Source organism: Bubalus kerabau, chromosome 2 (genome assembly GCF_029407905.1).
Source record: "Bubalus kerabau isolate K-KA32 ecotype Philippines breed swamp buffalo chromosome 2, PCC_UOA_SB_1v2, whole genome shotgun sequence".
Lineage (NCBI taxonomy): Eukaryota > Metazoa > Chordata > Mammalia > Artiodactyla > Bovidae > Bubalus > Bubalus kerabau.
In genome coordinates this window covers 129484499-129511983 of record NC_073625.1, presented here as the reverse complement: position 1 = coordinate 129511983, position 27485 = coordinate 129484499, and the positions used below count along the sequence as shown (strand labels likewise).

Genomic DNA, 27485 nt, shown 5'->3' with positions numbered 1-27485 from the left:
AATATACTATCTAGGTTAGTCATAACTTTCCTTCCAAGGAGCAAGCGCCTTTTAATTTCATGGCTGCAGTCACCATCTGCAGTGATTTTGGAGCCCAGAAAAATAAAGTGTGACACTGTTTCTACTGTTTCCCCATCTATTTCCCATGAAGTGGTGGGACCGGATGCCATGATCTTCGTTTTCTGAATGTTGAGCTTTAAGCCAAGTTTTTCACTCTCCACTTTCACTTTCATCAAGAGGCTTTTGAGTTCCTCTTCACTTTCTGCCATAAGGGTGGTGTCATCTGCATATCTGAGGTTATTGATATTTCTCCCGGCAATCTTGATTCCAGTTTGTGTTTCTTCCAGTCCAGCGTTTCTCATGATGTACTCTGCATATAAGTTAAATAAACAGGGTGACAATATACAGCCTTGACGAACTCCTTCTCCTATTTGGAACCAGTCTGTTGTTCCATGTCCAGTTCTAACTGTTGCTTCCTGACCTGCATACAAATTTCTCAAGAGGCAGATCAGGTGGTCTGGTATTCCCATCTCTTTCAGAATTTTCCACAGTTTATTGTGATCCACACAGTCAAAGGCTTTGGCATAGTCAATAAAGCAGAAATAGATGCTTTTCTGGAACTCTCTTGCTTTTTCCATGATCCAGCAGATGTTGGCAATTTGATCTCTGCTTCCTCTGCCTTTTCTAAAACCAGCTTGAACATCAGGAAGTTCACGGTTCACATATTGCCTGGCTTGGAGAATTTTGAGCATTACTTTACTAGCGTGTGAGATGAGTGCAATTGTGCGGTAGTTTGAGCATTCTTTGGCATTGCCTTTCTTTGGGATTGGAATGAAAACTGACCTTTTCCAGTCCTGTGGCCACTGCTGAGTTGTCCAAATTTGCTGGCATATTGAGTGCAGCACTTTCACAGCATCATCTTTCAGGATTTGGAATAGCTCGAAATGGAATTCCATCACCTCCACTAGCTTTGTTCTTAGTGATGCTCTCTAAGGCCCACTTGACTTCACATTCCAGGATGTCTGGCTCTAGGTCAGTGATCACACCATCGTGATTATCTGGGTAGTGAAGATCTTTTTTGTACAGTTCTTCTGTGTATTCTTGCCATCTCTTCTTAATACCTTCTGCTTCTGTTAGGTCCATACCATTTCTGTCCTTTATCGAGCCCATCTTGGCATGAAATGTTCCTTTGGTATCTCTGATTTTCTTGAAGAGATCCCTAGTCTTTCCCATTCTGTTGTTGTCCTCTATTTCTTTGCATTGATCGCTGAAGAAGGCTTTCTTATCTCTTCTTGCTATTCTTTGGAACTCTGCATTCAGATGTTTATATCTTTCCTTTTCTCCTTTGCTTTTTGCTTCTCTTCTTTTCACAGCTATTTGTAAGGCCTCCCCAGACAGCCATTTTGCTTTTGCATTTCTTTTCTATGGGAATGGTCTTGATCCCTGTCTCCTATACAATATCACGAATCTCATTCCATAGTTCATCAGGCACTCTATCTATCAGATCTGGGCCCTTCAATCTATTTCTCACTTCCACTGTATAATCATAAGGGATTTGATTTAGGTCATACCTGAATGGTCTAGTGGTTTTCCCTACTTTCTTCAATTGAAGTCTGAATTTGGCAATAAGGAGTTCATGGTCTGAGCCACAGTCAGCTCCTGGTCTTGTTTTTGCTGACTGTATAGAGCTTCTCCATCTTTGGCTGCAAAGAATATAATCAATCTGATTTCGGTGTTGACCATCTGGTGATGTCCATGTGTATTCTTCTTTTGTGTTGTTGGAAGAGGGTGTTTGTTATGACCAGTGCATTTTCTTGGCAAAATTCTATTAGTCTTTGCCCTGCTTCATTCTGTACTCCAAGGTCAAATTTGCCTGTTACTCCAGGTGTTTCTTGACTTCCTACTTTTGCATTCCAGTCCCCTATAATAAAAAGGACATCTTTTTTGGGTGTTCGTTCTAAAAGGTCTTGTAGGTCTTCATGGAACCGTTCAACTTCAGCTTCTTCAGCGTTACTGGTTGGGGCATAGACTTGGATTACTGTGATATTGAATGGTTTGCCTTGGAAATGAACAGAGATCATTCTGTCGTTTTTGAGATTGCATCCAAGTACTGCATTTCGGACTCTTTTGTTGACCATGATGGCCACTCCATTTCTTCTGAGGGATTCCTGCCCACAGTAGTAGATATAATGGTCATCTGAGTTAAATTCACCCATTCCAGTCCATTTCAGTTCGCTGATTCCTAGAATGTCGACATTCACTCTTGCCATCTCTTGTTTGACCACTTCCAATTTGCCTTGATTCATGGACCTGACATTTCAGGTTCCTATGCAATATTGCTCTTTACAGCATCGGACCTTGCTTCTATCACCAGTCACATCCACAGCTGGGTATTGTTTTTGCTTTGGCTCCATCCCTTCATTCTTTCTGGAGTTATTTCTCCACTGATCTCCAGTAGCATATTGGGCACCTACTGACCTGGGGAGTTTCTCTTTCAGTATCCTATCATTTTGCCTTTTCATACTGTTCATGGGGTTCTCAAGGCAAGAATACTCAAGTGGTTTGCCATTCCCTCTCCAGTGGACTACATTCTGTCAAATCTCTCCACCATGACCCGCCCATCTTGGGTTGCCCCACGGGCATGGCTTAGTTTCATTGAGTTAGACAAGGCTGTGGTCCTAGTGTGATTAGACTGACTAGTTTTCTGTGAGTATGGTTTCAGTGTGTTTGCCCTCTGATGCCCTCTTGCAACACCTACCGTCTTACTTGGGTTTCTCTTACCTTGGGCGTGGGGTATCTCTTCAAGGCTGCTCCAGCAAAGCGCAGCCATTGCTCCTTACCTTGGAGGAGGGGCATCTCCTCACCGCGGCCCTTCCTGACCTTCAATGTGGGATAGCTCCTCTAGGCCCTTCTGCGCCTGCGTAGCCACGGCTCATTCTTAAATTTGCTTTGCTGTAGGTTTTCCAAAAAACCTCAAATTTGACTTTTAAAAGCCTCTTGAGGCTAGGCAGCTATAGTACCCATCGGGTGAATTTCTCTGTTCTTGAAGACCCCAGGCTGTTAAGATTCTTGGGTCTGGCAGAAGGTGGCCTTACCTACCTAAAAGCTGGTAACCCTGTAAATTAGGTAACAGCCAGTATTCCTGGAAGGATTTGTAAATATTGGCTCCCTAAAGTCAACTTTTGTTCCTTAGAAGTGTCTGACCACATTTGATTGAGTAAGTATCATTCTCAAATATAACATTACAGGCAGGGCACTGGTTATTTAATCAACATTTTCAATGTGTTATTAAAGAGGAAATGATTCTTACTTACTAAATCAATGCCAGTAACCATACTGTCATGAAAACATAATCATAATATATCATGAAATTAAGAATATTCAATAAAAGTTTCCAAATTCTGAAGAGATCAGGCAAGGAGAAAGATATCATTTACAAATATTTCACTTCAGGGACTTCTCTAGTGGTCCAGTGGTTAAGAATTCACCTTGCAATGCACGGGACACAGGTTCAATCCCTGGTCAAGGAACTAAGATCCCACATGCCACAGAGCAACTAAGCCCTCACATCACAACTACTGAATCCTCATGCTGCAACAAAAGATCCTGCATGGCATAACTAAGACCCAACGGAACTAAATAAATAAATAAAAATTACATAAGGAAACAAACCACGAAGAGACAAAGCTAACAAAACTGTTAGTATACTAAAAACTAGGTGTAATAAAATGATCTGAAATTGTAAAATAATATACATTCTGTCATAAGAAAATTCAGAGAACTTTATTTGATGTGACTATATCATTCAGCAAGAAACAAACTGAGAGTAGAGAGACTTCCAACCAGAAGTGGTTAGGAAGCTTGACCCTCAGTGGTTACAACTCAGTTTATAAAGTATGAACGAGTAAGTACACTGTTTTCTATTGTAATTGGTTACTAGAAACTTACATTCTTTGTCACTGCATAAAGCTTGCAGTGTTTATACACTAAGACCCCTACATGCAAATGAATTCCGAGAGTGCCCAATTTGTTAAGTCCAACAAAGTTAACTTAGGTACCCAACTAACACAATTGGCTATATAGTACTATACTATAATAGGCCTATAATACTTCTCACACAAATAATACATAATAATAACATACAAACAATGCATTAAAATACAGACACAAAGAAGACATTTAAAATCTTACAGTACAGTATCTTGAAAAGTACAGTAGTACAGTACAAGAGCTGGCATCCAGTGGCATGCTCATATCTTTGAAAGTTCACAGCTTGAAGGTTTGTATAGAGGGGACTTACTGCAGCTGATTTAGCTAGGAAGCTGTAAGGTCACACTCATATGAAGAAAGCTTAAAGTCAGCGTCAAAGTTGGCATCTCAGAGAAAGAACAGTTTTAAATTTCGATTACATGACTATGAGTGTTTGGCTTAGGGCTATTTGGTCAGAGGGTATACATTATATACACAGTTGAGAAGAGAATTTGTTATCCAGAAGTTAACCCTGGGGAAATCACTAGGGACACAGATAAACAGGTGAAAAATATGAAAGAGACATATGGTAGGCAGAATAATGGTCCCCTAGAATATCAGACCACCTTACCTGCCTCCTGAGAAAACTGTATGCAGGTCAAGAAGCAACAGTTAGAACCGGACATGGAACAACAGACTGTTTTAATATTGGGAAAGGAGTACATCAAAGCTGTATATTGTCACCCTCTTTATTTAACTTATATGCAGAGTCTATCATGTGAAATGCCAGGCTAGATGAATCACAAGCTGGAATCAAGATCGCCGGGAGAAATATCAATAACCGCAGATATGCAGATGACACCACCCTTATGGCAGAAAGCAAAAAGGAACTAAAGGGCCCCTTGATGAAGGTGAAAGAGGAAGTGAAAAAGCTAGCTTAAAACTCAACATTCAAAAAATTAAGATCATGACATCTGGTCCCATCATTTCATGGCAAATATACAGGGAAAAAGTGGAAACAGTGACAGATTTCATTTTATTGGGCTCCAAAATCACTACAAATAGTGGCTGCAGCCATGAAATTAAAAGATGCTTGCTCCTTGCAAGGAAAGATATGACAAACTTAGACAATGTATTAAGAAGCAGAGACATCACTTTGCCAACAAAGGGCCGTCTAGTCAAAACTATGGTTTTTCCAGTACTCATATACAGATGTGAGAGTTGACCATAAAGAAGGCTGAGCACTGAATAATTGATGCTTTCAAATTGTGGTGCTGGAGAAGACTCTTAAGAGTCCCTTGGACTGCAAGGAGATCAAACCGGTCAATCCTAAAGAAAATCAATCCTGAATACTCATTGGAAGGACTGATGCTGAAGCTGAAGTTCCAATACTTTGGCCATGTGATGCAAAGAGCTGACTCATTGGAAAAGACCCTGATGCTGGGAAAGATTGAGGTCAGGAGAAGAGAGTGACAGATGATGAGATGGTTGGATGGCATTATCGACTCAATGGACGTGAATCTGAGCAAACTCCAGGAGATAGTGAAGGACAGAGAAGCCTGGAGTGCTTCAGTCTATGGGGTTGCAAAGAGTCAGACATGACTGACTGAGCAACTGAACAACAACAAGAGATGTCTATATCTCAGTCTCTAAAATTCACCAATATGTTTAGGTCCAATGCAAAAGGGAGAACTAAGGTTGCAGATGGAATTATCGTTGCTTATCAACTGACCATGACATGAGAAGATTAGCTTGGATTATCCAGGTGGACACAATGTATTCACAAAGTTTCATATAAGTGGAAAAGCATTAGAATGAGAAAAGTGACCCAGTGTTGCTGGTTCTAAAGATAGAGAAATAGGACCCTGAACCAAGAATGCAGGGAGCCTCTAAAACCTGGAAAAGACAAGAAAATGGATTTGCTACTATAGCCTCCAGAAGGAATGCTGTCACACCAAAACATTGATTTTAGCCCAGTGAGACAAATATCAGACTTCTGGTTTACAGAATTGTAAAATAACAAATAGAGGGTTTTTTAAGCCAGTAAGTTTGTGATTTGTCACAAAAACTATAGGAAACTAATAAAAGAGGTTAAGAGGCATATTGAGATAGAAGGAATTATCCAACATATGTCTAATAAGAGAGAATAGAAAAAATACAATGTTTTTTAATAACTGAGAACTTTCCAGAATTAAAGAGATGAATCTACAGACTGAGAGATCACACCAAGATCTGAAGATAGTAAATATCAGATAATCCACAACCACACATGTTGTAGTGAAACATCTGAGAGAGAAGCCTTAAACCTCAAGCAAGAGCAATGACAAGACAACCGGAACTCTGTTTCCAGGGAGGTTACAAATGTCAGTGGTCAGCTAATCCTATCAGTATTCAAAGATGGACTCTAGGTGTGGCCTGTGCTCTTTTAGTCTGGGAATTCTTGGGTCCTGGTACAGGCTCATAGGAGAATTTAAACAAAGAAGATGGACAGAAGCTGGTTCCCCAGGGAGAGACTCTCCTTCTATCTTGTTCTCAGTCTTCTGCTTCCAGGTAAGAAATGGGCAACACAGGAAAAGAAGCAAGGACCCTCTCTGGGAGAACACCTAAGATGTGCTTTCAAATTTCCAACTTCTAGAAATTATCTAAGATGAGCATAGTTATTTCATAACTATGTTACCATAATATCCAAATAGGCTCTCCTTCTCTGAAAGATAGAAGATCCCCTTCTGTTGACATGCTACATAAGGACTCTTCTACTTTTTTTTCATGAACCATCCCCAATTGTTTTCTCTACCCTTTAGCCTCCATGAATCCACCTTTCTATGCACAGGTGTAATTCTTTCTCTCTATAGCTCCAAAACCTACTCCATTGCAGCAAAGGGCCCACTTACAGCTATAACTTCCCCACTAGTTACTGCATCCAAGTGCTCTAGGTTAGGTAAGATGTCAGAGAGCAGCAGGTGGAGAGTAAAGCTACAGTGTGCTTTACTGGTATACTGGAGTTAACATGGTATACTGGAAAGAACATGGGATTTAGCACTAGAAGGTCTGGGTTTGAATCTTGGTCCCTCACTTGGCTACCTGTGTAACATTGGGCAAATTTCTTGACTTCTCAGAGCTCCCATTTTCGCATCTGTAAAACAGAGCCACCTTGAAGCGTTGTGAGGATTCAATGAGAGAGACCACACAGTGCCTGGCATTTGATAGGTGCCAATAAATGGCATTTTACCCTCTCAGGTTGTCATGTGACTTTTGGATAAGGGGGAGGTGTAGGAAGACAAAAGTATAGTTTCTAACTGACAGGGGCATGAGAGGATTCAATGAGAAGAGGACTGAACAAGAGGTGCTTTAGAGGCCAGAGCAGAGAAGAAACACAAATTGTACACCTAGTCTAGGCAGTAAAAAACATGATAAATGTCATTTGGCCACTCACAGTGATTAACAAATGAATATTCATTGCTCACAGAATGATCCAAGGATTTGCCTGGAGAGCACTGTCACTCTGGGAAAAGGTAAGGCTTGATGTTCTCATCACAGAGGTCACCAACCATCTTTATTTCTCATTCTAGGTTGTTACTTCTCTAATAAATTTGCTCTAGTAGAAAATTAGAATCTTTATTAGTCAGAAGAAAGGGGAAGGCAAGACCTCAAAAGCTCAAACTAGTAGGCTGATATATAGGGTTGAGTGGCAAAATAGGGAGAAGGAAGGTTGGGGTGGTTAAGGTGAAACAGATATGTTCTCTTTAGGGTCTCGGGAATGTAATTCTCTCTGATGGCTATTGCTGCCCCACGGCTCAGTTTGCATAAAGATTTGGGCATGCTTTGCATGCAGAAAGAAACATTAGCAAGGACAGAGCCCTAATTCAGCTCACCACATTAATTTCTATCATTTGCCTTCCAGCCCAACCCTTCTTTCCTCACCTTGTAGAAAGTGCCTGGCACCTGGATCATGGTGATCCTTTTCCCCTATTCTCCATCTCATTCCTGGGGGTATATGGTACAGCAGTATTAGACAAACCTGGGCTTACATCAAGTCCAGTTTCTGCTTCTTATGATCTATTTGACCACAGAAATTTACTTCCTCTTATTGCAACTCAGTTAATTCATTTATTATATGAGGATAAAAATAGTTTCTACCTGATAGGGGTTTGGAAGGATTAAATAAGGTAATCCATTTAAGGGGCTTGAGCTATATCTGACACACTGTCAATGTTCAATAAATGTTAGGTATATTTAATATCGACTTCCCTGGTGGCTCAGATGGTAAAGCATCTGCCTACAATGCGGGAAACCCAGGTTCAATCTCAGGGTTGGGAAGATCTCCTGGAGAAGGAAATGGCAACCCACTCCAGTATTCTTGCCTGGAAAATCCCATGGACGGAGGAACCTGGTAGGTTACAGTCCACAGGGTTGCAAAGAGTCAGACACGACTGAGCGACTTATCACAGGCTACCCCCAAGCTCCTGACCTGGGACCCTCTCATATAGGGAACATAAGTGTTCTCCCCTAATTCTCACACATTCTATGTTGACTACAGGAAGAGGCAGTACTTTCACCATCAACTGCACAGGGTTTAGCCAGAATGGGAAGTATACGACCGCTCTGGATTCAGTGTTTGAGAGAAAGGCCTTCCGTCCAGCCATCAACTTCAGCATCCCCACCATAGTCAACATCTCCTTCACTGTGTCTGCCATCCTAGATGTTGTGAGTACTGACTCTCTGGCCCTCCTTAGTATCCTTAATCTTTTCCCCGCTCTCAGCAAGGCAACCCCCCAAACCCTTAACCACACACTGAAGCTTCCTCCATCACTGCTATAAGCATGTGCCCTGTGGGGATCCCCAAGAAGTTCTATCCAGTTCAGCAGGATGAGGTATAACCACACATAGAAGATTCTTGTCACCCACTGACTCTCTTCCCTGACTGTACAGCAATGTCCAGGTCCACTTCAGAAGTTCTGACTAGATGGAACATGGGCATCAGAATTTTTTAAACTTCTCAAGTAATTCAAAGATAGAGCCAGGGTTGAGAAGCACTACTCTAATCTAGTCCTGCCATGAACTCTTCTGCCCATGGCCTAACACATGTTTTGATCAAGATTCTGGCCTTGACCAGTAATGTTGGATTTGACCACAGCACAGCTTTTACACACCTTGGGGCTTGATAAACAAAAATGAACAACGGTTGGGATGCACAGACTTTGTACCACCAACATGCTGGAAACAGGAAATTCTTTTGACAGGATGAACAGTTACAGCTCTTGTCATCATTTCTGTGGCTGGAAATGGTAAGACCAACTGTTTATTCTCTCCCTATATTTACAGTCAGAATGGATTTTAAACAAAGATTATGACCGTTTATGTACCCCAAAACATAATGTTGAAACATATGAGAGAGAAATTAAAAAATCTCCAAGCATGGTGAAAGGTATCAATAAACTGCTTTCAAAAACCAAGTCAAAAAAGAATAAACATGTAGTGATTTTTAAGAAATTTGATTTAATAAACATATCAAACTTTGTACAATGATCATGCATAATCTTTTTGACACAAATGGAATATTCCCCTAAACTGACCATATTTTTGGCCACCAAGAAGGAAAGCAAAAGTATTTAGACCATAGTCTCTGACTATAATACAAAATACAAAGAGTAGCCCCTTTTCCCAAAATCTTATTTCTTAGGAATTTAAATTAAATTTCTAAAATATGTTCGACTAAAGAGAAAATAAACAACTAAATAGAAATTAGAATGAAGAGGATTACATATGAAAGTCTATTAAATGTAGCCAAAGTATTGGGTTAGCCAAAAAGTTCGTTCACATTTTTCTATAAGATGTTACAGCCAATCCAATATAACTTTGGAAAATTTTTCAGAAAATTTCTACCTTAAGTTCTTTAATTAGAAAATGAGGGGGAAAATGAAAGTAAATTATTTCAATTTCCAACTTGAAAAGACTGGCTGAAGGGAAGGAGAGAGGAGTGGAAGAATAGTCATGATCACCTAATCTTGCTCTCAAACTGTGGTTCCCAGATGCGGATTGCACCACCTGGAAGCTTAGACATGCACTTGATCTAGGACTCCTCCTAGTGAGGCTAACAATCCCAGCATGTCCAAGACTGAATTCTCAGAAAATGTAATTTTGCTAAATCCAAGTCTCCAGCAAACCAGGATGAATTAGTCACACTATCTACTGAATCAGAATCTGCATTTCAACACCGTCCCCAGGTATTTCATATGCACAGTGAGGTATGAGAAGTGCTGGTCCAGTATAAATTTTTATTTAATGTGCATATAGCCCTTTGTTCTGGCTGTGGTTCCACAAACTGCAGCTGACATTGTAAATGCCCTGAGAATAAAAAGTCCCCCAGGCCTCAGAATTAGATAATCCTTGAAAAAAGTTTCCAGAGAAGGTCACCAGCTTTGGAAAGGAGAATTTGGAAAGGTCATCCCAGAGACAAGAAAGGATGGTGCCTTGCACCTGCCAAGGAGAGGAAGACCACCAACTCGCCTGGCTTCATAGAACCCAAGGACTTGTTCAAGGTGTCCTTGCAGTAGAAACTGATCGCAGGGGCCTAGAAGACAGTTAAAACCACCCTGGAGACTAATACATAATACCTAAAAACAGCATTACACTCCACAAAATCCTTTTACATGCCTAATTTCATTCAATCCCCCCGCCTTATTTCACATGAGGCAATTCTATCTCAGAGAGGCTGAGCCACTGACCTTTCAACTCTGAATCTCAACCTTTCTGCAGAAAGGACAGGATTTCTCTGATCACCAGTAATTTCCCACAAAAGTGAGAAAGCAGAGGGATCAAAGTTTATGAAGAAATGGGCATAAGCAGCTTCAATTCTATCTGCAATTCTTATTTCTTAAAAAAAAAAAAAGCCAAAATATATTTATCAGACTACTGACTCCAGAGTTGGGTGTTAGATACACTGATGTTTGTTACATTATTTTATATACTATTCTATGTGTTTGAAATACTTTATAGCTTCTTTTTTAAAAAAAAATTTAAAAGGCAGAGAAAATAACCTTGATTCCTATCAGGCTCTTACCTCTCCTCCATCTGGGCTGTAGGTCTGGGACAACCCATTTATTAGTTGGAACCCAGAGGAGTGTGAGGGCATCTCGAAGATCAGTGTGGCAACCAAGAACCTGTGGCTCCCAGACATTTTCATCACTGAATTGTGCGTATTAAGGGCCGGGGAAGCCCCACCTTCTGGCAACAATGGTGTACAGTCTACCAAAGGCCACTATAAAGTGGTCTTACATGGCTGAGAAAGGAGCAGATGGGTAAGAATAAAAAACACTGCTCCTGCCTCCCACCTCATTTCTCTTACAGCGTGGATGTGGATAAGACCCCAAAAGGCCTCAAGGCATTCATAAGTAATGAAGGTCGCATCAGGTATAAGAAACCCATGAAGGTGGTGAGCATCTGTAACCTGAACATCTTCTACTTCCCCTTTGACCAACAGAACTGCACCCTCACCTTCAGCTCATTTCTCTACACAGGTGAGCTGAAGTGGAGTCTTAGGGATAGGAGTCAATAAGAGCAACCAATAAAGCAACAGAAAATAATGTATAAAAAAATTATGAATAAATGGTGACAAATGGGCTTCCCTGGTGGCTCAGCAGTAAAGAATCTGCCTGCAATGCAGGAGCCACAGGAAACACAAGTTCTATTCATGGGTCAGGAATATCCCTGGAGAAGTGCATGGCAACCCACTCCAGTATTCTTGCCTGGAGAATCTCTTGGGCAGAGGAGCCTAGCGGGCTACAGTCCATAGTGTCGCAAAGAGCAGGACATGACTGAAGTGACTTAGCATGCACAGTGACCAAGGGCAGCAAAGATTAAGTCTGTTTGGATGCTTAAATATTTTCCATAAAATATTTCCTAGGGAGTTAGGAAAATATTGTGCATTTCCATCCCCAGCTCCCAGCAAATTTCCTGACATATGCTAGGCACTCAAAAATACTTGTTGAGGGACTTCCCTGGTGGTTCAGTGCTTAAGAATCTGTCTGCCAATGTAGAGGACATAGGTTTAATTCCTGGTTGGGGAACTAAGATCCCACATGCCCTGGAGCAACTAAGCCCACGTGCCACAACTAGGACCCAATGCAGCCAAATTAATAAATAAATATTTATTATAAAGAACTTTAAAAAATTGTTGAATGAAAGGATGGGAAAAGAGTACAGTTGAGTCAACAGGAGACTATCTTTGGAAAATTATTTGGCTCTTCCTTTCAGTGGAGTACATATCACTGGGCATGGAGAATGAAGTGTGGGAAATAGCAGACACATCCCAGGACATCATTCAGACCCATGGAGAATGGGAGCTCCTGGGCATCAACAAGGCCACCCCAAAGAAGTCTGTAGGCACCAACCTGTATGATCAGATCATCTTCTATGTGAGTTCAGAGGCCTTTGCTTTTTCCTTCCTTTTTTTTTTTTTTTTTTCCTTCCTTCTTGCTTGTAGAGCTGCCTACAATCTCCACCAAATGGATATCTCCCAAGTTTCAGGGTTTCTCAGTCTTAGCACTTCTGCCAGAGACCAGAACACTCTCTTCTTGCTGCCTAGCCACACACTCCTTTCTAAAGCTCATGGCTCTCATCTAACTCTCCCTTGGCAAGTTCTACACCAAATTATGAAGCTATCTGCACAGCTCCAGATATCAGAGTGATAAGAGACCAATGAGAAAGGCAGAGACAGAAACAGTCACTACTATTCCAAGCAGCCTCTGAATCCCATATTCACTTCCCTTCCTCTCCTTCTTACTAGGTGGCCATCAGGCGCAGACCCAAATTCTACATTATGAATCTCCTGGTGCCGAGTAGCTTTCTGGTCACCATTGACGCCCTCAGCTTCTATCTGCCAGCAGGAAGCAAGAACCGTGCTCCGTTCAAGATAACTCTTCTGCTGGGCTACAATGTCTTCCTGCTCATGATGAATGACTTACTCCCTGCCAGTGGCACCCCCCTCATCAGTATGGCCCCTCCAGCTCTTGAGAAGAGAAGGGTGGGAGGGACTGGCTGAACTGGCTCAGGGAAGGGAGATATATTGGGCAAAAGAGGCTGTGCTTCCCAGGGTGGGATTAGAAGAGAATGAAGTCCTGGCTGGTGCCTCTGGCCCTCAGGCAGGCCCAACTTCCCTCCAGGTGTCTATTTTGCCCTGTGTCTGTCCCTGATGGTGCTCAGCCTGCTGGAGACCATCTTCATCTCCTACCTGCTGGACCTGGCCACCACCCAGCCCCCACCTATGCCTCGCTGGCTCCATTTCCTGCTTCTACACTGCACCAGCCCAAGGACATGCTGCCCCTCTGTGCCCTGGAAGGGAAACATGGACCTTGCCCACCTGCCTGGTGAGGGAAGTCAGCACTGCCCACGCTTCCTCCTCCATCACCTCTGCTTTTCTGCTCCTACCTCCTTCCCTGCCCCCACAATTCCCCAGTTGACCCTGGTGGCCCATGGCTGAGTCTCTGTCTCTCCGTAGGTGTGAAGGAGCCCATGGAGTTGGTGGGGAAGTTGCCAGGTCCCAGAGAGACAGAGCTAAATGGGTGCCCTGGGTCCATGAGGGCCCAGCAGGAAGACAAGGCTCAAAAGCAGCACTTGGTCAGCCTGTGGGTGCAGTTCAGCCACATGATGGACACCTTGCTCTTCTGCCTCTACCTGATCTTCTTGGCCACTTCCATTGTCACAGTCACCATCCTCTGGAACACCTAAGCATGGCATCTGTCTGCTCCTGCACATCCAGCTCAGAGTTGCTCTGGCCTCCAGGGGTCAGGCAGGTCTTTGTGTTTGTTGAGTACTGACTGTCATGGCCTCAAAGATGATAAAGTTTCCTGTGACATTCCATGCATCTCAATCCAGCCCTGCCGGTCAGTCTCAACCCAATTACAATTACAAGAAGAACAATTCCTCTGTCCCTGCATTCTGTTGGCTTCTCTCAGCTCTCCCATGAGATTCTGGGCTCCCCTTTATATCTTCTGCATAGCAGTTCTACCTCCTCTGCCTGCTTAACTGGCCCCAATAAATCATTTTGCAGACAATTCTGGCTCTTTGTCATGTTTGGGGATAAAAAGTTAACTATCCAGGACTGATAGTTTCAAAATATCATCTGTGTATCCCTCTGCCTGTGATAAAGCTTTGATGACAATTCAATGTGACAAATGTCCTGTACTAGAAGTTTTAATTTTCTTAGGCATTTTTAAAGATGTATTTCTTACTCATGTGTGTGCTAAGTCGCTTCAGTCATGTCCGACTCTTTGCAACCCCATGGACTGTAGCCCACAAGGTTCCTCTGCCTATGGGATTCTCCAGGCAAGAATACTGGAGTGGGTTGCCATGCCTTCCTCCAAGGGATCTTCCCAACCCAGGGATCAAACCCAGGTCTCCCTCACTGCAGGCGGATTCTTTACAGACTGAGCCACCAAGGAAGCCCAAGAATACTAGAGTGGGTAGCCTATCCCTTCTCGGGGGGGATCTTTCTGACCCAGGAATTGAACTGGGGTCTCCTGCATTGCAGGCAGATTCTTTGCCAGCTGAGCTACAAGGGAAGCCCTTCTTACTCATAGATAGAAACTTTTATTCATCTTTTTCATTTTCTTGCACTAACTTCAATTTAATACTCTCCTAATTTGTTTTATTTTATTCTTTAATTTTCTAAGTTGAATTCTCAGTTAAAATATTCTCAGTCGTCCTATAAATATTACTCTGACACAGTTTGAGCTTCATCCTATAGGTTTTAGAATGAAATGTTCTCTTCTTTATCAGTTTCTGGACAGTTCATAACTTGAGTTTTTATTTCCTTCTTGATCTAAAACCTATTTATGAAAGTGTTTCTTATATCCATGGATAAGTGGGTTTTGCTAGTGACACACGAACTTTAGAAACTTTCTGAATTTATAACATTTATTTCTGGCTGGATTCATGATTGATTTTCTGTTTCAGGACATTAAAAAGTATATATTCCCTATTTACGTGTTCTTCTATAAATAGAGCTTATTGATTGAATCATTTAAATACTCTCCGTGTGTGCTATTTTATTCAAATTATCTGAGTAGTTGTAGTTTTTCTTTTATATACTTGACTGCTGCCTCATAAGATGCATAAAAGTGTATGGTTATTATATCTTGAATTGTCCCTGATTTTATCCTTAAATAATGGCACTATCTATTCCATTCAATGTGTTCTGAACCTCATTTCCATTTGTATGACAATAACATTGCCACTCTAGCTTTGTGTGGGTGTGTGTGTGCTGACGTATCCAACTCTTTGTTACTCCATGGACTGTAGCCCTCCGTCCATGGAATTTTCTAGGCAAGAATACTGGAGTGGGTTGCTATTCCCTACTCCAGGGGATTGTCCCAACCTAAGGACCAAATCCTAGTCCCTTGTATCTCCTGAATTGGCAGGCAGAATGTTTTTGCATATTTATTTTATTAATTCTTGGTTAATTTTGAAAAACTATTATGCATACAAGGTACAAATAGTAAAAGGTACGAAAGAGTAAAACATGTCTACCTTCCATCTTTGTTTCCAGTGACCAAGCTCCCCATTTTCTTGTGCATCTTTCAGGTACTCATTTTCCACCTTTCCTTGTCACTTTGTTTTTGATGAAGTTATGTAAACAACATAAAGCTGGATTTTATTTCATTCAACATTTCTTTTGATATATGGATTCAGCTTTGTTTACATTTAGAAAAAATACAGTTGGTTTTATTCCTTCCATACATTTTCTGTTTACGATTTATATACCTTGGTGTTGTTTTCTCTATTCGCCATTCCCTCATTTTTGCTGGCTCAGTCTAATTTCTATTGATTTTTTTCCTCCTATAAATTTTAAGTCCTATAATACTTTTTAAGTACTTTCATGATCATGTTCCTAGCAACTATAATTAGACCAATATATTTTCATTAATTTTCAAAACTAAATTATTATACTGATTTTCCACCAAGACAGTTTATTTTAAGCAACATTGCCCTCCATCTAATCTTTTTCCGTGCTGGAATTTCTGCTATTCACAGGTTAGCAGATCTGCCCTCCAAGCTCCTTTTCATCATGCCCTCATTTCTTTGTAGGTTGGTTTTGTGTTATAATCAATCTTCCAGACAACCAATTCAGTTCTTAGTAGTGACCATTTCTACTTTTAGCTCATCTATTGAATGTTTTAATTAAAAACACTTTGGGAAGGGCTTCCTTGGTGGCTCAATGGTAAAGAATCCATCTGCCAAGGCAGGAGACATGAATTTGATCCCTGATCCCAGAAGATCCCACATGCTGCAGAGCAACTAAGCTCATTTGCCACAGCTACTGAGCCTGTCTTCCAGAGCCTGGAAGCTGCAACTACTGAGCCTACAGGCTGCAACTGCTGCAGTCTGTACCCTAGAGCCTGTGCTCTGCGACAAGGAAAACCACTCCTATGAGAAACCTGAACACGGCAGCGAGCGACTGTTAGCAGCTCCTGTTAGTCAGCACTAGAGGAAAAGTCTGCGCAGCTAGAGACTCAGCACAGCCATAATAAAGAAATAAAATTATGGGAAAAAATAAAAACACATTTTTTACTCTCATAAAGTCTTTAAATGTTCTGATCAAATACCTTAAACATTATCTTCTCTCTTTTTTTTTTTTTTTTTTTACCTTTCTACTTCAGTAGGCGCCTCTGTCCTAAATATCCATTTTGGTCATTGAGATGGTTAATTTTACATGTTAATTTGGCTAGGCTATAGTACCCAGTTATCTGATCAAAAAATAGTATGAACGTTCCTGTGATTAACATTTATAATCAACAGACTTTAAAATAAAGCAAATTACCCTCCAAAATGTGGGTTAGCTTTATCCAATCAGTTAAAGATCTTAACAGCAAAGACTGATGTTTCTGATGAAGGAATTCTTACTCAAGAATGCAACGTATTTGTCTATCATACCTTAATTAAGTAGAGTACAACACAGAAACCCTGACTGAGTTTCCAGCCTCCTGGTCTGGTCTGCAGATTTCAAATTCAGTACTTCAAATCAACTCTTACCTGAATTTCCAGTCTTTCAGGTTATGTTACAGATTTAGTCTCTACAATCACAAGAGTCAATTTCTTTCCTTTTTTTTTTTTTTAATGTTTTGACTGTGCAACATATAGAATCTTAGATCCCCAACCTGGGATCAAACCCATGCCCCCTGCATTGGAAGTACAGTCTTCCCATGCACTGGGCCACGAGGAAAGTCCCTAGAGTCTGTTTCTTAACATCTAAAGATTTCTCTCTATTTTTTTTCTTCAGATAATATATATTTTGTTTCTCTGTAGAAACAGAGAGGCCTGGTCCTTTATATGCTAAAGAGGGATATAAAAATATATAGAAATTACTTTCACTCTCAAACTGCCTATTATCTTGCTATATAGTCACTTTTGAATGTGAGCCATTAAATGTTGCGTCATTCAAAACTTTTTTGCCCCACAAATTGCAAATATAAAAAGAGAGCAAAAGAAGGGATCTATAAAGTAAGAGATTTAAGATGTATAACTTCAATTTAATCATGAAAAAATATCAAACAAACCTAAAATGACTGTAATAATTTGAAAAAAAAAATTCCCATACACCCAGAGAGCTTCATTGGTGAGTTCTGTCAAATATATAAAGAATAATTAATATGAATTCTACACAATCTCTTTCAAAAATTAGAAGCAGAGGGAATATTTCACAACTAATTCTCAGACCAGTGTTATTACCCAGATGCTAAAATCAGACAAAGACATTACAAAAAGAAAACTAAAGATCAATATCCCTTATGAACATAAAAGCAAAGGTTCTCATGAAAGTACTAACACACTGAAATCCAGCAACACATCAAGAGGATTATACACCATAACAAGTAGAATTTATCCCAAGAAATACAGGTTGATTTTAACATCAAAAAAACTATTAATGTAATACCTTATTAAAAGAACAAAGGGCGGTCCAATATGGCGGCGCCCAGTGGCGGTGTGAACTATGAGGAGTTCGCCAAGTTCCAGTTCATTGTATGATGTCTGCTCAAGGGTGTCTTCTTTATATTTTATTGGCGAATTTGTGAGAAAGAAGGTACATCGTTGGAGCTAGAATCAGGAATTACTCAAGGTGATGAGGACGATTGATGACAGAATAGTACATGAATTAAACACTATGGTTCCAACAGCTTCCTTTGCAGGGAAAATTGATGCCAGCCAAACCTGTAAACAACTTTATGAGTCACTGATGGAGGCCCATGCCAGTAGGGACAGAGTCATAAAAAACTGTATAGCTCAGACCTCATCAGTAGTAAAACAGCTCCGAGAAGAGAGGGAAAAGAATTTGGATGATTTAATGTTATTAAAGCAACTTAGAAAAGAACAGACAAAGTTGAAATGGATGCAGTCAGAACTGAATGTTGAAGAAGTGGTAAATGACAGGAGCTGGAAGGTGTTTAATGAATGCTGCCGAATTCACTTCAAGCCTCCAAAGAATGAATAAAAAGATACTTTTTTTTTTAAGATGGACCGGGTCATCTCATAAAGAGTCAAGCATGACAGACATCAACATGGTGGGCTTCCCAGGAGGATTTCTGAGCCAACAGTCCAAGACCTTTTGTTGATTTCAGCCCCACTTAGCCAAGACCTCACATATAAATAATTCTGATAATTATGGAGAAATCAACTGCTATTTTATACTGATTCTGAAAAAAAAAAAAATGTTTTGTAACTATTAAAATAATTTTCTGACTCAAAAAAAAAAAAAAAGAACAAAGGGCAAAACCCACATGATCAATTCAATAGATACAGGCAACACATTTAACAAAAATCCAACACCTTTCAGTATAAAAACAATCAACAAACTGAAAACAGAATGGTACTTCCTCAACCTGATAAAGTGCATCTGTGAAAAACCTGCTGTCATCACAGTAGATAGCAAAACACTGAAACTTTTTCCCATAAAATTGGGAACAAAATAAGGATGCCCATTTTTCTCACTTCTATCAACACTGTACTAAGTGTTAGCCAGGGAAATTGTCAATAAAAATAAAGGAAAGGCATCCATATTGGAAAGGAAGAAATAAAAACTATATTTGCAGATGATATGATCTTATAAATAGAAAATCTGAAGGAATTCACTACAACATCTATTGGAACTAATGAATGAGTTCAACAAGATTATAAGACACAAGATCAATATACAAAAAAAAAGTATTTATATACATTAGCAATAAACAACTTGAAAATAAAATTAACAATTATTTAAAAAATGGACTTCCCTGGCAGACCAGTGGTTAAGAATCTGCCTGCCAATATAGGGGACATACATTCAATCCCTGGTCTAGGAAGATTCCACAGACTGCGGCACAGCTAAGCCCACGCACCACAACTACTAAAGCCTGTACACCCTACAGCCCATGTTCTGCAACAAGAAAAGCCACCACAGTGAGAAGCCCACACACTTCAACTAGAGTGTAACCCCTGGTCGCCCCAACTAGAGTAAGCTCTGCATAGCAATGAACACCCAGCACAGCCACAAATAAATAAATAAATCTTTTTAAAAATCTTACTATAGACTACAATAATCAAGATATTGTGGTACTAACACAAGGAAAGACATGTGGAGCAATGAAACAGAGCTCGGAGTTCATAAATAAACCCTAACATTTATGATCAATTAATTTTTACAAATGGACCAAGACAATTCAATAAGGAAAAGAAATATTTTTCAGCAAATGGTGATGGGATAGCTAAATATCAACATGCAAAAGAATGAGTTTGTGTTCCTATGTCATACCATACACAAAAACTAACTCAGAGCAGATCTCTAAACCTAGATGCAAGAGCTAAAACAAACCATCAAGAAAGTGAGAGGAAGAAAATATTTGAAGACTCTGCACTTCCAATGCTGGGTGTGTAGGTTTGATCCCTGGTCAGAGAACTGAGATCCTGCATGCCACATGGCGAAGCCAAAAAAAACCCCAAACATTCTTACAAACTCAACAATAGACAAATAACCGATTTTAAAAGGAGCAAATAATCTGAATAGATGTTTCATCAAAGAAGACATATAAGTGACCAATAAGCATGAAAAAATGTTCAACATCTTCGTTGTTGTTCAGTCGCTAAGTAGCAGCTTTTTAGTATGTTGTCTAGGTTTGTCATAGCTTTCCTTCCAAGGAGTAGGCGTCTTTTAATTTCATGGCTGCAGTCACCATCCACAGTGATTTTGGAGCCCAAGAAAATAAAGTCTGTCACTGTTTCCATTGTTTCCCCATCTGTTTGCCATGAAGTGATGGGACCAGATGCCATGGTTTTAGTGTTCTGAATGTTGAGCTTTAAGCCAACTTTTTCACTCTCCTCTTCCAATTTCACTAAGAGGCTCTTTAGTTCTTCTTCGCTTTCCACCATAAGGGTGGTGTCATCTGCATATCTGAGGTTATTGATATTTCTCCCAGCAATCTTGATTCCAGCTTATGCTTCAACCAGCCCAGCGTTTCCTATTTATTTAGCCTTTCCCATTCAGGTTCAACTGTCTTAACAATTGGTGAGCAGGTTGGTGGACAACAATGACCTCTAGGGGGTGGTGTTACCTAACTCCATAAACCACTCTCCAGTATTTCAGGGCCTAGCCAAAGAACATTTTCTCTTCTGTTTTTTTTCTGCCATTCTCCTCCCTTAAGTTTTTAAGTGAAGTTTCTATTGAATGACCTCAACCGGTTTCACCTGAGCTTTTGAGAAAGTTTAAAGAATATTTTTCTTCAACGCTCAGCCTGGACAAAGAGGATTGTCATACCTCTGGAGACTAGTTACATCTCTGGGGGTGATAGTAAAAAAAAGAGAGAGACTAGCAAGCTAGGACATGAACAGTAAAAATCTCAGCTATCCGATAGCATATTAAGAATCCTCAACTTTCAGAACAATGACTCCAGAGCTAAAAGAAACTAGAAAAATAAACACTCACAGTAGTGAATAATTGGCTCTGATCAGTTCAGTTCAGTTCAGTCGCTCAGTCGCCTCTGACTCTTTACGACCCCATGGACTGGAGCACGCCAGGCTTCCTTGTCCATCACCAAGTCCTGGAGCTTACTCAAACTCATGTCCATCGAACTGGTGATGCCATCCATCCATCTTATCCTCTGCTGTCCCCTTCTTTTCCCGCCTTCAATCTTTCCCAGCATCAGAATCTTTTCCAATGAGTCAGTTCTTCGCATTAGGTGGCCAAAGTATTGGAGTTTCAGCTTCAGCATCAGTCCTTCCAATGAATATTCAGGACTGACTTCCTTTAGATGGACTGGTTGGATCTCCTTGCAGTCCAAGGGACTCTCAAGAGTCTTCTCTAACACCACAGTTCAAAAGTATCAATAGCTTTCTTTATAGTCCAACTCTCACTTCCATACATGACTACTGGAAAAACCATAGCTTTGACTAGATGGACCTTTGTTGGCAAAGTAATGTCTGTTTTTTAATATGCTGTCTAGGCTGGTCATAACTTTTCTTCCAAGGAGCAAGCATCTTTTAATTTCATGGCTGCAGTCACCATCTGCAGTGATTTTGGAGCCCAAGAAAATAGAGCCTCTCACTGTTTCCATTGTCTCCCCATGTATTTGCCATGAAGTGATGGGACCAGATGCCATGACCTTAGTTTTCTGAATGTTGAGTTTTAAGCCAACTTTTTCACTCTCCTCTCTCACTTTCATCAAGAGGCTCTTTAGTTCTTCACTTTCTGCCATAAGTGTGGTGTCATCTGCATATCTGAGGTTATTGATATTTCTCCTGGCAATCTTGATTTCAGCTTGTGCTTTATCCAGTCCAGCAATTCTCATGATGTATTCTGTATATAAGTTAAATAAGCAGGGTGACAATATACAGCCTTGAAGTACTCCTTTCCCGATTTGGAACCAGTCTGTTGTTCCATGTCCAGTTCTAACTGTTGCTTCTTGGCCTGCATTTCTCAAGAGGCAGGTCAGGTGGTCTGGTATTCCCATCTCTTGAAGAATTTTCCACAGTTTGTTGTGATCCACACAGTCAAAAGCTTTGGCATAATCAATAAAGCAGAAGTAGATGTTTTTCTGGAACTCTCTTGCTTTTTCCATGATCCAGCGGATGTTGGCAATTTGATCTCTGGTTCCTCTGCCTTATCTAAAACCAGCTTGAACATCTGGAAGTTCACAGTTCATGTACTGTTGAAGCCTGGCTTGGAGAATTTTGAGCATTACTTTACTAGCGTGTGAGATGAGTACAATTGTGTGGTAGTTTGAAAATTCTTTGGCATTGCCCTTTTTTGGGACTGGAATGAAAACTGACCTTTTCCAGTCCTGTGGTCACTGCTGAGTCTTCCGAATTTGCTGGCATACTGAGTGCAGCACTTTTGCAGCATCATCTTTTAGGAGTTGAAATAGCTCAACTGGCATTCCAACACCTCCACTAGCTTTGTTTGTCGTGATGCTTCCTAAGACCCACTTGACTTCACATTCCAGGATGTCTGGCTCTAGTCCAGTGATCACACCATCATGATTATCTGGGTCATGAAGATCTTTTTTGTATAGTTCTTCTGTGTATTCTTGCCACCTCTTCTTAATATCTTTTGTTTCTTTTAGGTCCATGCCATTTCTGTCCTTTATTTGTGCCCATCTTTGCATAAAATGTTCCCTTGGTATCTCCAATTTCTTGAAAAGATCTCTAGTCTTTCCCAGTCTATTGTTTTCCTCTATTTCTTTGCATTGATCACTGAGGAAGGCTTTTTTATCTCTCCTTGCTATTCTTTGGAACTCTGCATTCAAATGGGTATATCTTTTCTTTTCTCCTTTGACTTTTGCTTCTCTTCTTTTCACAGCTATTTGTAAGGCCTCTTCAGACAAGTTTGCTTTTTTTCATTTCTTTTTCTTGGGGATGGTCTTGATCACTGCCTCTTATACAATGTCACGAACCTCTGTCCATAGTTCTTCAGAACTCTCTCTGTCTAACAGATCTAATCCCTTGAATCTATTTGTCACTTCCACTGTATAATCGTAAAGGATTTGATTTAGGTCATACCTGAGTGGTCTCTCCCATCAGGAAACTTCCATAAGCCTCTTTTCCTTCTCCATCAGCGGGCAGACAGAATGAAAACCACAGTCACAGAAACTAACCAATCTGATCACATGGACCAAAATTTTGTCTAACTCAATGAAACTATGAGCCATGCCGTGTAGGGCCACCCAAGACAGACAGGTCATGGTAGAAAGTTCTGACAAAATGTGGTCCGCTGGAGAAAGGAATGGTAAACCACTTCAGTATTCTTGCCTTGAGAACCCCATGAACAGTATGGAAAGACAAAAAGATAAGACACTGAAAGATGAACTCCCCATGTCAGAAATTACTCCAGAAAGAATGAAGAGACAGAGCCAAAGTAAAAACAACACCCAGTTGTGGATGTGACTGGCGATGGAAGTAAAGTCTGATGCTGTAAAGAGCAATATTGCATAGGAACCTGGACTGTTAGGTCCATGAATCAAGGCAAATTGGAAGTGGTCAAACAGGAGATGGCAAGAGTGAACGTAAACATTTTAGGAATCAGCGAACTAAAATGGACTGGAATGGGTGAATTTAACTCAGATGACCATTATACCTACTACTGTAGGCAAGAATCCCTTAGAAGAAATGAAGTAGCCACCATAGTCAACAAAGAGTCCGAAATGCAGTACTTGGATGTAATCTCAAAAACGACAGAATGATCTCTGTTCATTTCCAAGGCAAACCATTCAATATCACAGTAATCCAAGCCTATGCCCCAGCCAGTAATGCTGAAGAACCTGAAGTTGAACAGTTCTATGAAGACCTACAAGACCTTCTAGAACTAACACCCAAAAAGGATGTCCTTTTCATTATAGGGGACTGGAATGCAAAAGTAGGAAGTCAAGAAATACCTGGAGTTAACAGGCAAATTTGGCCTTGGAGTACAGAATGAAGCAGGGCAAAGGCTAATAGAGTTTTGCTAAGAGAATGCACTGGTCATAGCAAACACCCCTTCCAACAACACAAGAGAAGACTCTACACACAGACATCATCAGATGGTCATTACCAAAATCAGATTGATTATATTCTTTGCAGCCAAAGATGGAGAAGCTCTATACAGTCAGGAAAAACAAGACCAGGAGCCTAGTGTGGCTCAGATCATGAACTCTGATCACTAAGCAACAAATAAGCCCAGCTGAGAAGCACAAAAAGCTCTAAGATTTACCCTCAAAGTGCCCTAATCCATCAGCTCAATACATACAAAAACCAAAGCCCTGACTGATAGTGTCTAGAAGAGTCCAACTCTTGTACATGTATCAATGGTACTCTGAAGGGGACATATCAAACCATTATTTTGACATCTTTTCAGGTAGAACCTGGAGAGGAAAAAAGTGTCAATTAGTTAGAAGAAAACACAGGGTTGGCAATGATTTCTTGAAATATGACATCAAAAGTACAGGCAACAAAAGAAAAAAACAGGTAAGTTGGACTTCATCAAAATTTAAAACACTTGTGCATCATGGGACACTACCAACAGAGTAAAAAAGCAACCTGAAGAACCGGAGAAAATATTCGAAAATCATACACCTGACAAGGGATTGATACCCAGAATATATAAAGAACTCCTACAACTCAACAACAAAATTGATTTTAAAAAGGGCAAAGGACTTGAATAGACATTTCTCAAAAGAATATATACAAGTGGTCAATAAGCACATGAAAAGATGCTCAACATCACTAGTCATTAGAGAAATGCAAATCAAAACCACAATGAGATACCACTTGACACCTGTAAGGATGAACATTATAAAAGAAAAACTTTTTCAAAGAAAATAACAAGCTTTGGTGAGGATATGGAGGAACTGGAACCCTTTTGCATGTAGGTGAGAATGTAAAATGGTACAGCTGCTAGAAAACAGTATGGTGGTTTAAGATAAAATCATGCAATCCAGCAATTCTACTTCTGGATATATACCCAAAAAAAGTGAAAGCAGGGACTCAAGCAGATACTTATACACTCATGCTCAAAGCAGCGTTGCTCATGATTAGCTAAAATATGGAAACAATCCAAGTGTTGTTTCACTTGGGTTCACAGTGAATGGATAAGTAAAATGTAGTGTATACATAGAGTGGAATGTTATTTAGCCTTATAAAGGAAGGAAATTCTGACATATGCTACAACATGGATGAAACTTGAGGACATTATGCTAAGTGAAATAAACTAGTCACAAAAGAACAAATATTGTATGAGTCTACTTAATCTACTTAAATGAGGTACTTAGAATAGTCAAAATCATGTAGACAGTAGAGTAGGGGAGAAGAGAATGGGAAATTATTAATATTGTTTGATGGATACAGAGTTTCAGTTTCACAATATGAAGAGTTCTGTGGATGGATGGTGGTGTTGGAAGCACAACAATGTGAATGTACTCAATACCACTGAACTGTACACTTAAAATGGTTAAGATGGTAATTTTTTAAAAGATGATGCATTTTTATTTTATTTACTTTTGGCCATGTGTCATGGCAAATGGGATCTTAGTTCTCCAACCAGGGATAGAACCCGTGCCCTCTGCGGTAAAAGAACTGAGTCTTAACCACTGGACCACCAGGGAACTCCCAAGATGGTAAATTTTATGTTATATGTATTTTACTACAATTAAAAAACAAAACAAAAAGCATAAGCCTCAGCTTGGAGGAGCCTGAAATTACTTCTACTTATCAGTCTAAAGTTAGTAAGACTCTCCCTTGCTGACTGGCAACAACCAGTCATTCATTCAGCAAATATTTCCTGGGCATGTACCACGTGCCAGGCACTCTTCTAGACACCTGGCACACAGTAGGGAATAAAACAGACAGAAGGCCCCAGTCTTCACAGAGCTTACATTCTAGACTGCTTGATAGTCAAGACTCATTTTGAAACCTAAATGGCAATATATTGATTTACAAAAAGAACTAGAACTGGTGGTTGACCAATACAAATGGTCTTTTAACATATGAAAGTATGTTCAACCTCACTCAAACTAAAAGAAATGCAAATTAAAATTATACTCTGTTCCCCTATTGATAGGGGAGTCCAAACATATTGCATATTGATAGAAAGTCCAAACTTTGACAACACATTCTGTTTATGAGGCTGCAGAGGTACAGGCACTCTCATACATTGCCTGTGTCAGGGCAAAATGGCACATTTTCCATGGATAGCCATTAAGTATTCACAACACCAAGAGCAATGAAGGTTCAGCAGGCTTCCCAGTGAGTTCAACAGCGTGTCCCCTGCCATGGAAATCGAATTCAATTTGAACTAATCACTCTCCTTTAAGAACAAATTCTAGGGCTTCTCTGATGGTACAGTGGATAAGAATCTACCTGCCAATGCAAGGGACAAGGGTTTGATTCCTGGTCTAGGAAGATTCCACATGCGGAGGAACAACTGAGCCCAAGCTCTAGAACCCGCAGGTCACAACAACTACGCCCACGTGCCACAACTACAGAGCTCCATGCTCTGCAACAAGAGAAGCCACAACAACGAAAAGTAGCTCCCGCTCACTGAAACTAGAGAAATCCCACACACAGCAACAAAGACCCAGTGCAGCCAAAAATAAATAAAAAATTTTAAAGACAATTCTAAGAAATAAATGCAAATGTATAAAGATATCAATGTGCTAATTCACTTCAGTCATGTCCAATGCTTTGCAACTATGGACTGTAACCCTGCAGATTCCTCTGTCCATGGGAGTCTTCAGACAAGAGTACTGGAGTGGGTTGCCATGCCCTCCTCCAGGAGATCTTCATGATCCAGGAATCAAAATTCTGATTCCTACAGCTCCTGCATTACAGATGGATTTTTTACCACTGAATCACTGGGGAAACCCAAAGATATCAATAGAAAGATGATATTAATAGTTGCAGCATTATTTGCAATAGAAAAAACTGCAAAAATAATCTGAATGTTTATCAGATGAGAAACAAATGATATATCCAAACTACAGAATGTTAGAGAATCATTGAAAATAGCTATAGTTTGTCTACATTCCACCATATATTAAATAAAAATTAAATTTGTTGCAGACAAAAACGTATCATCATAATAATAGCTAATACTTGGACTTTCCTGGCAGTCCAGTGGTTAAAACTCCACACTGCAAATGCAGGGTGCATGGATTCAAATCTTTCTTGGGGAACTAAGATCTCACATGCCATACGGTACAGCCAAAATAATAATAATGATAGCTAACACTTATATTGCATTGATAATGTGTCAACAGTGTTCTAAGGGCTTTTCATATATTATCTCATATAATCCTCACAACAAACTAATGAGGTAAATACTGTTATTGTTGTTGTTCAGTTGCTAAATCACGTCTGACTCTTTGTGACCCCTTGGACTGCAGCACGCCAGGCTTCCCTGTCCTTCACTATCTCCCAGATTTTGCTCAAATTCATGTCCATTGAGTTGGTGATGCTATCTAACCATCTCGTCCTCTGTTGCCTCCTTCTCCTTTTGCCTTCAATCTTTCCCAGCATCAGGGTCG

The 27485-nt window shown here is 40.2% G+C and overlaps 2 protein-coding genes and 1 long non-coding RNA gene across 4 annotated transcripts in view; 2 read left to right on the top strand and 1 right to left on the bottom strand.

Moving 5' to 3' along the window:
* LOC129643806 (uncharacterized) overlaps positions 1-27485 on the bottom strand; it is a 54047-nt gene that overhangs the window by 22318 nt on the left and 4244 nt on the right. The window lies entirely within an intron of this gene.
* Positions 6453-14068, top strand: LOC129643802 (5-hydroxytryptamine receptor 3E-like). 2 transcript variants are annotated; one of them, XM_055568903.1, is made up of 9 exons: positions 6453-6519; positions 8507-8673; positions 9210-9254; positions 11052-11161; positions 11317-11486; positions 12223-12383; positions 12755-12959; positions 13131-13334; positions 13466-14068. In XM_055568903.1, exons 1-9 carry the CDS (start codon positions 6453-6455, stop codon positions 13693-13695), a joined length of 1359 nt encoding a protein of 452 aa, XP_055424878.1. In that variant the 3' UTR covers positions 13696-14068. The 2 variants fall into 2 exon arrangements, with proteins under 2 accessions (XP_055424878.1, XP_055424879.1); XM_055568904.1 differs by lacking the exon at positions 9210-9254.
* LOC129643805 (protein MIX23-like) lies at positions 17914-18727 on the top strand. The gene is made up of 2 exons (XM_055568907.1): positions 17914-17985; positions 18071-18727. Exons 1-2 carry the CDS (start codon positions 17929-17931, stop codon positions 18452-18454), a joined length of 441 nt encoding a protein of 146 aa, XP_055424882.1. The 5' UTR covers positions 17914-17928; the 3' UTR covers positions 18455-18727.

Coding starts and splice junctions, on each gene's coding strand:
- LOC129643802 (XM_055568903.1), top strand. CDS start 6,453: ATGGACAGAAGCTGGTTCCCCAGGGAGAGACTCTCCTTCTATCTTGTT. Junction 11,487..12,222: donor CAGCTCATTTCTCTACACAG/GTGAGCTGAAGT, acceptor TCTTCCTTTCAG/TGGAGTACATATCACTGGGC. Junction 12,384..12,754: donor ATGATCAGATCATCTTCTAT/GTGAGTTCAGAG, acceptor CCTTCTTACTAG/GTGGCCATCAGGCGCAGACC.
- LOC129643805 (XM_055568907.1), top strand. CDS start 17,929: ATGGCGGCGCCCAGTGGCGGTGTGAACTATGAGGAGTTCGCCAAGTTC. Junction 17,986..18,070: donor TCGCCAAGTTCCAGTTCATT/GTATGATGTCTG, acceptor AGCTAGAATCAG/GAATTACTCAAGGTGATGAG.